Below are 10,748 nucleotides of genomic sequence, written 5' to 3'. Positions count from 1 at the left end.
GGTGCGATTCTAGGTCCTGTGGGAGGGAGAAGAGCTAAGCCGAAAGCAGCTGGGCCCTCAGTAAGAGGCCCCTTGGACAATTTTTGACATCCCTGTAGGAATCTAGCACTGACTTCAAAACTCCTGTCCTCCTCACACAGCTGCATTGAATGCTGTCAGGAGAGCGGCAATTGGCAGCTTTTCTCTAGAACAGTGGGTGGTCCCTTGTCTTTGGCTGCAACCCCAAGATCACAATTCAGCACTTTGGGCAGGCTTGCTGGTGATTCACAAGCTTTGCTCTGCTTGACTGGCTCCTTTTCCCTGGTTACCACTGGTTACGTCTGTAACAGTTATTCTCAAAAAGGAAGGCAGCTTGCCTGGCTTGGCCTTAAACTGAGGTAATCCCTTGCCTTATCTCCCTAAAGGAAACAGTGGGACAGACATAAGGTTTTATTCCATAGTGCTTACTTGGCCAAGGTTATTAATCTCTCAGAGCTGTGGTTTCATTTCAAAATGGTATAATAATAGCATCTTTCTCATATAGCTGCAAGGATTAATTGAGACAATGCACTTAGCCTAAGACCTAGCATAAAATAGCTTAACAATAAATTGTATCTATATTTTTCATGGCTCTGTGGGTTTCAGTTTTCTGATATTGAAAAATAAGCATAATAATAATTTAAATTTCCTAATATTTTTCTAAGAACCAAATGAAATAATATATGTATAGCAGTTACGAGTGACCCATAACAACGAGTAAAAATTTCTTTTCTTTTTCTTTATTAAGTGAGAGGCAGAGAGGCAGAGAGACAGACTCCTGCATGTGCCCCACCAGGATCTACCCAGCAAGCTACTGACTGGGTGATGCTCCAGTCATTGCCCAATCGGGTGCTGTTGCTCTGGCTGTTGCTTTGTTGCTCCACAACTGAGCTATTTTAGTGCCTGAGGCAGGCCATGAAGCCATCCTCAGCACCCGGCATGCCATGGCTGCAGGAGAAGAAGAGAGAGAGAAAAAAAAAGAAAGGGAAGGGGAGGGGTAGAGAAGCAAATGGTTGGTTCTCCTGGGTTCCCTGACCAGGAATTGAACCTGGGACATCCACACACTAGACTGATACTCTACCACTGAGTCAACTGGCAAGGGCCTGTTAATTTTCTTTATTCCCTAGACCAACAATTCTCACCTAAGCTTTTAACTACCAACCTATGGAACATGTAATCCCAATTGTGTTTTGTGGGTTTTTTTCCCCCATTATCTGTCCCCTCAACTTAGTGTCTTAAAAAAGCCTCTGGGGATTATATATTACACAAAATATTTGGAGGTGGGGAGTGCCCTGTCCTCCAGACCTTGGGGGTTATGCCTATATGCACTTATTCAGCCAGCGCTGGAGCGCTGGACCTAGGGGGAGCTACTCTGAGGCCCCAGTGCCAGCTAGGGCATGGTGATCTATTTCCAGTTTCCAGACTCAATTCATAGTTTTGCTTGTGGAAATGGGGTGCAGGCTGCTTTCTTCCCCAGAAACCATGTGATAGGTAGAATTTTGTCTCCAATTACATTTGCCCTCTGGTGTTATTCATGTAATTAGGGCAAAAGGGACTTCGCAGATATAATTAAAAGGATATTATCTAGGTGGACCTAATCACATGAGCCCTAAAAAGCAGAGGTCTTTCTCAACCTTGTAGTAAAATGGAAATAAGAGATTTGGAGAATGAGGAAGACTGAATGTGCCTCTGTTGTTTCGAAGATGAAGGGGCCATGTACCAAGGAAATTGAAGACCTTAGCCCTACAACCAGAAGGAATAGAATTCGTCCAACAACTTGAATGATCTTGGAAGAATATTTTTTTGCTAGAGACTCCAGAAAAGAGCCTGGCCCAGCTGACACCTTGATTTTGGCCTTGGGAAGCCGTAAACAGAACACCCAGTTGAGCCACAATGTGTAGGCTCACAGAGCTGTGAGGTAATAAATGGGTGGTACTTTAAATTGCGCAATTTGTGCCATTATGTTATAGCAGCAAAAGAAAAGTAATATAATGCTCAAGAATCCCATTCTTTTTCTTAGTCTTGGGGAATCTCCTGTCCGTGGGTCTAGAAACTTCTGTATCTTCATTCAACTCTAAGCACGCATGAATAATCAGGCACCATTCATTAGGTGAATTTTTGTGAAAACTTAGGACTCTTCCTTTTTACAAACAAAAGGTTGGAAATAGAATTTCTGAAAATTTCTATTTTTGATGCTGCAATTAAAAAAGCTTTAAGTCTAGAGGATACAAAGATTTAGGTACTTTCTTATAAGGAGAGGAGGGATAAAATGAATACAAATGAATATATGTCAATAACGTTTTCTGCCACATATATAAGTAATAAGCCTAGTACTTGATATATAGTAACTAGTATTCTTTGGACTAAAAGATTATTATTATTATTATTTTGATTATTCTAGGAACTTAAACTTTGGGTTCTCTTCTGCCCATCCTGACCTAACTCTATCCAGCTTAATCCCAAATTGTCAAAACATGTCTTCTACATAGTGATGGAAATCACTGAAGTAGAAGACCCAGCATGGAAATCACATTATGAACCTTCCGACCACAACTTCCAAAATTTGTTTTGCTTTCTGCCTAATAGGAGATATTCCCACTTAAAAACTTCACCCCTATAGTAATATAGGTGTTTTGCCCATGATTTCCCCTCGTTCCTCCTGTTTCCTGTCCAGCCCCGGTTCTTCCCTGTGTGGTCCTGCCTGGTGCAGTGTGCCTCTCATTTCGGGAATTGCAAGTAATAAATTCTTCTTTCAATGGCACTCACCACCCTGTGTCATTACTCAGTTATAATGATAAGTTAAGTTCCAGGCACATGTTAAAATACCAACCGTTGCAGCTCAGACAAAAAGACTGGCCAGGTCCTGTAGGCACTAGAGTTGTGACTGGGGTGAATGTGATTCAGAGATGACACCAAACTCCCCCCCCCCCCAATGCCTTCTCTGCCTCAAATCTGCAGACCTTCCAAGTATGCCAAAGCCCTCAAAATTGTCCTCTCCAGTTGTCTCCAACCATGATATTCCACTCCATCTAGTCTTTATTCTTCACCCTATGCTTTGGAAAATGACATAGAGAATTAGACCTGGGTGCCTGCCAGCATTAAGGCCAGCTCCAGCAATTGGCAGAGTAGGACAGGGCCAGGTGAAGAGTCCTGGGAACTCGTCTTCTCTTGGAATCAGTCCCGAATGCAGGCTACCCCTGACCTCAGGCCCCAAGGCTGGGTCGGAGGAAGGAAAAAGGAGCAGAGGTATCTGCACTGGCCCACTAAGCTAGACCAAACCCTGCAGAGCTCCCAAGGTTGGGGCTACATGCTCTGCTATGAGCTGCAGAGGTCAGTGTGTGCATGTGACTATAAGTACGGAAGCATGCACACTCTACAGCAGTGTTGTATATAAGCCTGCCTCTCCTTGCCTCAGTACTGATTCCTGATTCATCAGCTACCCCAGCCCCTTTGAATCCAATCTACCAGCTACTACACAGCCATGCCCTCAGCCTTGTGACTCAGAATTCAGAGAGAAGTCATCTGGCCCAATAGCCTTTTTCCGTCAATCCCATAAATGCTTAGTGAGGAGGCAAATAGTTTATTGAAGTGTAACTTGCAGGATACATTTGTGACTCCATATTGGGGGCATTTAAAGGATATCTTGAAACAAGAGGGCTCTGGAATGCTTTTGTGTATCTACAAGTGTGTGCACACCTGTGGAGAGTATCTGTGTGTCAGTTGGTTTATGTTTGTCAGTCAATGTGTGTTCATGAGATACATGACTGAGTGTGTATATATCATATGGGTATAAAACATAGCCATGTTTGTGAGAAAGCATGTGTGCTTTGAGAATAAAATTTCCAGAGCATTTTATTTTTTATTTATTCATTTTAGAGAGGAGAGAGAGAGGGAGAGAGAGACAGACAGAGACAGAGAGAGAGAGACGGGTGAGGAGCTGGAAGCATCAACTCCCATATGTGCCTTGACCAGGCAAGCCCAGGGTTTTGAACCGGCGACCTCAGCATTTCCAGGTCGACGCTTTATCCACCGCGCCACCACAGGTCAGGCCAACCAGAGCATTTTATATAGGATGCACAGTCTTGGGGCCAGTGTATGCATGTGCAACTGGAGTGTGCATGTGTGTGTGAGTCAGGATGTGTTGGTGAGTAGGGGATGAATGTATGCTATATGCCTACCTCTCCAGTCGGGCATCTGCGGACCCGATTGACTCCCATCTCTGTAACCTAGCAGATAAGCGGCAGAGTTTCTGCAGGCAGGATTTCCTAGAACTTTGGATTCGCTTGGAGGTGGGGGTCCTTGGGATAGAAATAGGGTCACTCTGGGTCTGGGGGTCCCTCCTGGCCGGCCCCTCCCTCCTCACCCTTGGAGGTTCCCTCCCCAGGCTCGCCTTCATCATCAGCCTCGGTCAATTCCGCAGGCATTGGCCACTCTCGAGTGTGCCACTCCAGCCGTTCAATGCGATAAGCGATCTTGAGTGCGCTGGACTCCAGCTCAGCCAGGAGGCGAGCGAACTTGGTCTGCAGTTGGTCGAGTTGTTGGTCGAGGCCTCGCAGCCGGGACTCTGTGGCCTCCTGTAGGGCGATCTCAGCTGCCTCAGCATTTACGTCCAGCTTGTTCATTTTGAGCAGGATCTCACGACCCTTTTGCTCCATGATGGCCTGGGCCTGTGGATACTCACTCAGCACTTCCCGCAGGTCTTCTTTGCTCAGGCAAAACAGGTCTGAATAACCTAGACTTTTGATGTTGGCTGTGCGGTGGTTTCCAGACATATTCCCTGTGCACATGGCAGACAGATGAGAAGATAGTCAGCTGGGGATGTGAGGGTGGCATTTCACATCTCAACAAGGACCCCACTTCCATATTTGTGCTTCTGAGTCTCTCTTTTTGCTTTAGTAATTCTTTTATTCAGTTATTTACTGGGTACTAATCCCTGTGCTTGGAGGGCATTAGTGACCTACCTCCAAGAAGTCACAGTCTAAAGGAGACAGATATTTAATTGGATAGTTACATAACGGCATAGCTGGAGCAGTGTGTACATATGCATCTGGTTCTGTGGGCGAAGAGCCCCTAGTTGTAAGGTGGAGAACTCAGGGAAGCCTGGAGGAAGTGATGCCTGACTGAAGCGGAGGTAACTAGGGAGTGTGAGGTTGGAGCAGCTATGCAGAGGGAGGAACATCAACAAAAAGATGGAGGTTAGAGTTAGGTTCAAGCAGAAAACAGGAAGCAGTCTGAGTGGCTGAAGTGCGGGCTGTGAGGACAGGGGAAAGAGGAGGGAACAGCCAGATCTCAAAAACCATGGCAAGAGTTCAGACCTTATGCTTAGGGCAGCGGGAAACTACTGAAATATCCTAGCAGGGGAGCTGCATGGCATCATTGGTATTTAGAAAGATATTGGTGGGGGGAGGCTGGGGGGGGGAGGTAGGTTAGGTTGAATGCTGCAAAGTCTCACAGCAAGAAGGACCTTAGAAGAGTTAAGGGAGCTACCGTTTGTTGAGCACTTGCTACCTGCCAGGCATTACTCTGGTTGCCTCACTGATATAGCTCATTTAATCCTCACAAATTCCTTTTTGGATTTTTAATATCATTCCTATTAGATAGGCGAGGCCTAGAAAAGGGACATGACTTGCCCAAAGTCAGGTAGACAGCAGCCAGCTGAGTCCAGAATGCGAGCTTGAGGGGACCCTTGGAGTAAGAATGAGACCCCCAGGCTGAGATCGCATCTAGCCTGTCAGTCACGGGGCACGCATGCCCTTTCCAGGTCTCCCACCTCCTGTGGCCTCAGTGCCCACCTGTGATTAGGCATAACAGCTCCTCCTGCACAGGCTGATAAGAGGGATAAATGAACCAACGTACAGTATCTGGCCCCAACTGGAGTTGATGTTCAATAAATGGGAATTTTTTCCTTTCCATTGGCTGTGAGAAAGTGGTTCCTTGTACTGACCCCAAGTGTGTATATTTACTACCTATGTAATCTTGGACAAGCTTCTAAACCGCTCTGGGTTTCAACTTCCTTACCTTTAAAATGCATACAATAGTACCTACATTTGAGTTGCTGTGAGAATTTAATGAGTTGGTACATTTGAAGTACTTTAAACAGGCATATAGTGAACAGGCAATATGTATTATTGTTATTGTTATTATCATCATCTCTGCCACTTCCCCCTGGTTTGTTGGTGTCTTAGGTCAACATCCACAGAGCAGGTCTACTCTCTCTTCCAAGGACCCGCCTACTCAATTATGTTGGCTCAGCTGCTTCTTAGGAAACAGACACTATATGTCCTGCTTCTGTCCTGAGCCCTCTAGTGATTCAGGCAAAGGCTACATCTTAATCTGTAGGCTCTGAAGTACCACCTTGTCTCAGTGCTGGTTTCTGCTGTCTCCCTCCCCCTCTTCCAGCCCTCTCTCGGAACAAGTGCTGGGTTGCCCACCTTTGATGTTGATGATGCTGATCTCCCCAAAGTAGAGCCCTGCACCAAGCACAGCATACTGTGTGACACCATCATCTGCCACCACAGCCAGCTGGCCCTCGCGGATGATGTACATCTCTCGGCCAACGTCCCCCTTGCGGCAGACGTATTCTCCCGGTGAGTAGGTCTGGGGCTGCAGCTTCAGCACCAGCTCCTCCAGCAGGCTGGCCTCACAGTTCTGGAAGATCTGCACCCGGCTCAGTGTAGACAGGTGTACAGACACAGCCACTTCTGCCCGCAACCGCTCCGGTAAGTGCTGTAAGATGGCTATTTCGTTGGTCATCTTCTTGTTGATCTGCAGGTGCTGGTACCTGGAGACAACAGCAGAACTACTTCCTCACCAGCTTCCTATGTGCCTCCCTCCATCCCTTCTTTCAGGGTTCAGTTCAGCTTCAGCCAAGAGCCCAACTACACTGAGATCTGACGGGGTCATGGGAATACTTGACAATAGGCTGATGAATATCTCAGTCCACAGTTTCCTTTGGTCACAGATATGTTTTGACCTTTTTCCCCTTACCTGGGGCCTGAAAACCTCCACCAGCAGACAATGAATAAGACACCTTTTATCTCCTGTCAGTTCTTACCCCATCCACCAATCAGTGATATCTTGTACCATCTGATATCCACTTCAGTCACCAAACTTCATTTTCTTTCTTTTTGTGTGTGTGTGACAGAGACAGAGAGAGAGAGAGTCAGAGAGAGGAACATATAGGGACAGACAGAAAGGAAGGGAAAGAGATGAGAAGCATTAATTCTTTGTTGCAGCCTCTTAGTTGTTCATTGATTGCTTTCTCACATGTGCCTTGACTGGGGGGGCTACAGCAGAGTGAGTGACCCCTTGCTCAAGCCAGCAACCTTGGGCTCAAGTCAGCAAACTTGAGCTTCAAGCCAGTGACCATGTTTATGATTCCACGCTCAAGCCAGCGACCCCGTGCTCAAGCTGGTGAGCCTGCGCTCAAGCCAGGTAAGCCTGCACTCAAGCTGGTGACCTCGGGGGTTTGAACCTGGGTCCTCTGCATCACAGTCCAATGCTCTATCCACTATCTGGTTAGGGAAGCCCCATTTTCTCTAAAGACTTCTGTTCTTTAGAGTTGGTGACACTTTCTTTTGTTCAGCCCACAGGGTGAACTACCATGAGATAGTCAACCATTATATTTTTGGCTATTCCCTGAGGGGATTGCTCTTCTCTCTTCTGCCTTCCAGGGCCTTCTGAGCCCTACCCGGCAGTGGCAGTTCCCATCATCTAGGTCAGGGGTGGTCAATCTTTCTATACCTACCGCCCACTTTTGTATCTCTTTTAGTAGTAAAATTTTCTAACCACCCACCGGTTCCACAGTAATGGTGATTTATAAAGTAGGGAAGTAGCTTTACTTTATAAAATTTATAAAGCAGAGTTACAGTAAGTTAAAGCATATAATAATAATTACTTACCAAGTACTTTATGTCAGATTTTCACTAAGTTTGGCAGAATAAATCTTTATAAAACAACTTACGATAGTTAAATCTATCTTTTTATTTATACTTTGGTTGCTCCGCTACCGCCCACCATGAAAGCTGGAATGCCCACTAGTGGGCAGTAGGGACCAGGTTGACTACCACTGCTCTAGGTTATCTTTCCCTGTGCAGGAGTTTCTCTCCTTATCAGTCTCAGGCGTTCCCCTGAGGCCATTTATCCAGCCCCCCAACGCACTTCTGGAAGGGTCACCTCTTTCATTGGTGGTCAGTGAGAGGAGCACTGTATGTGGTGGCCCTCCAACGGTCTGAGGGACAGTGAACTAGCCCCCTGGGTAAAATGTTTGGGGACCCCTGCACGGTCTAACCCAACCCGTCCCCTAAGTCCAGATCCGATTAGTGGGAGACATCATTTCCCAAGCCTTATCCAGTGAGCTTCCCCCCACTCCCACCAATGAATGCCATGTTTTGATTGCCTTCCTGGCCCACCAGGCAACAAGAACACAGCCACTGCTTTAAAGTCTATCCAATACACCTCTCCCTGTCTTGGTCTGGTTCCCCAGCACCCTCACCAGTCAATAACTCGCCGCTGGAGCTGGGGATTGACATGCTGCAGCTTCATGTACTTCTTCACCAGCGCGTGGTCAGGGAAGAAAGCCGCATCTGCAGTGTTCATGTTGTAGATGACAGAGCTCATGCTACCCATGATGGTGGCAAAACCCATGACAGCCAGCAGAAAGTCGCCCACCATGAAGAGGTACTCCTCCTCCCGCGCTGGTAGCGGCGTATCACCCACCGTGGTCAGTATCAGCGTGGAGAAGTAAAAGCTGTAGAGGTACTGGCGCCGCAGGCGCTCAAAGCCAGGTTGTGAGGGGTCTGGGTACACCCAGGCATCCCGCCCGAAGCCCAGGTATTGGGACAGGGCAAAGTAGAGGCAGCTGTTCCAGTGGATGACCACAAAAATGTAGAGCATCAGCTTGGCAATGCGAAAGGCGTTGGGGTAAGCTGTGCGGGTCTCTGTGCGGTCAAAGGCTTCAAAGAGGCGGGGCACACGCAGAAAGCGGTTCAGCCTTAGCGTGGGTGTGTGCAGGCCTAGCCGCATGTAAGCAATGTCGGTGGGTACCAGGGAAGCCAGGTCTAAGCAAAAGGTCCATGTGCGAACATAGCGACCTGCAATTCTACCCTTGTCTACCACCAGGATGCCCTGTTCCAAGAATCCTGGTGAGAGGAAGAAAAGGAAGGGATGGGGTCAGGTGTGAGATGGGGTCAGGTATAGGGCTGAGTCAAGGCCTGCCTGCTCCAGTAATAAGGGTAAGTGTCTGCTGGCCAGGGCAGGGCAGGGAGGCAGTCATGAGGAGAGCATGGGGACAACTATAATGCTGCTTCAGGGTTTCTGGTATGTGTAAGGAAGGTTGTCAAACATAGAGGCACGTGAAAGTTTTGTCAGGGAGCGTGTCACTTTCTTGGTAATAAGAGACTCTCTTTAGGAAGGGAACTTGGAACAAAAGGTCAGTTCTGGGACTCACTGACCTGTGTGGAAGTGTACCAGGATGTCCAGTACATACAGCAGGTCACTGGTGTAGTCCAGCACTAACCAGGCCACCAGATAACCATGCTGCAAGTCAGGAAAGCAGGCTCTGTGTGGCAGAGAAGAAAGGATTGGCTCAGAGGCAGCCTCGGTGTGTGAGGCAGTCTCCCCAAGCCACTGAGCACTCCCCACTGCACCCTCGCTTAGACCCCACTGCTCCCCCAGGCCTTACCCCCTCTTTAGCCCTTGTCTCTGCTAAAGCCCTTCCCTTAGGATCTTGCCAGACCTGCACACGATGATGATGAGATTGTACATTACTGGGAAGAGCATTGTGTTCAGCCACCAGTAGTAGTAATCCCCAGATGGGTCCAGGACAGGTAGCCTCTTCCTGTGGGCAAAGGAGAAATTGTGTTTCATTTATTTATCATTCAATGTTGAGGTGTGATGGGAGGCACCAAGAGAAATCAGGCTCCATCTAGTGAGGCAGACAGGTCTGACACAGGAGACCAGGATCTCTCACCTGTCCTTGGGTGGGGCAGGCGGGCTGGACTCTGTTGTCTTCACTTTGCTGTCCTGGCTCATGGTTCTATGGCCTGGTGCCTGGGTGTGAGATATCCAGGGCCTCTGCTGGTAGGCGATTTCGAGAGGTGGGAGCTATTGCCTGGGAGAGGCCGCCCTTAGTCTCTAGCTGTGACTCCTCTGTTTTTGGCTTCTGAAGATCTTAGCAACACAACTAGGGCCAGCTCTACTGAAGAGGAAGAGGCAGTGTGGCTCCAGCGCCCCACCCTGTCTCCCAGGACCTGGGTTTACACATGCCTAACTAAACATCTCTAATGAGGTCCCTGGAGAAGGTGGGGGTGCATGCCTCAGAGATAAGGCTGGGCCTTGTCTCTACACTGCCCTCTCCAATACCAAACTGGACTACAGAGGGGTCTTCTAGTTAGAAGAACTTGGTGACAGGGTAGGTCCAGGCATTCTTTCTGTTTTACTTTGTGCTATTGCAGGAATCAAAGGAGGACAAAAACGTCTAGACAATTTGATGAAGGAAGTAGTATTTATTAAAGCCGATGGAGCACATGGGACTTACAGCTCCAAAACACAGGCTCCCTGAAGTTGATTTTCTTATGGGTTATATACCTTTATAGTATCTAAGCAATGGGCATGTGATTTCTTTGTTTAAGGTTTTCCAAGACTCAAGAAAAGGGGAGGGAAAGTTTCGGTGGGGTCAGCAAGGGGGAAGGGGTTTCCAGATCGCTGGCCATAGTTACATACAGATCCTG

At 47.7% G+C, this 10,748-nt stretch overlaps 1 protein-coding gene across 1 annotated transcript; it reads right to left on the bottom strand.

The window, feature by feature from the left end:
* Positions 1-3,957: 3,957 nt before the first annotated feature.
* Positions 3,958-10,138, bottom strand: CNGA4 (cyclic nucleotide gated channel subunit alpha 4). The gene is made up of 6 exons (XM_066253809.1): positions 9,989-10,138; positions 9,755-9,856; positions 9,471-9,577; positions 8,513-9,158; positions 6,450-6,799; positions 3,958-4,795 (listed from the first exon to the last, which is right to left on the bottom strand). Exons 1-6 carry the CDS (start codon positions 10,048-10,050, stop codon positions 4,335-4,337), a joined length of 1,728 nt encoding a protein of 575 aa, XP_066109906.1. The 5' UTR covers positions 10,051-10,138; the 3' UTR covers positions 3,958-4,334.
* Between the last annotated feature and the right edge of the window lie 610 nt (positions 10,139-10,748).

Source organism: Saccopteryx bilineata, chromosome 1 (genome assembly GCF_036850765.1).
Source record: "Saccopteryx bilineata isolate mSacBil1 chromosome 1, mSacBil1_pri_phased_curated, whole genome shotgun sequence".
NCBI classification, from domain to species: Eukaryota; Metazoa; Chordata; class Mammalia; order Chiroptera; family Emballonuridae; genus Saccopteryx; species Saccopteryx bilineata.
This window is presented reverse-complemented; position numbering and strand designations above follow the sequence as displayed.

Bases quoted from the DNA above. Each gene is read 5' to 3' on its own strand.
- CNGA4 (XM_066253809.1), bottom strand. From the start codon at position 10,050: ATGAGCCAGGACAGCAAAGTGAAGACAACAGAGTCCAGCCCGCCTGCC. The intron at 9,159-9,470 runs GTCAGTGAGTCC...TCCTCTCACCAG, and splicing joins CCTGGTACACTTCCACACAG to GATTCTTGGAACAGGGCATC. The intron at 4,796-6,449 runs GTGGGCAACCCA...CCATGTGCACAG, and splicing joins CAGCATCATCAACATCAAAG to GGAATATGTCTGGAAACCAC.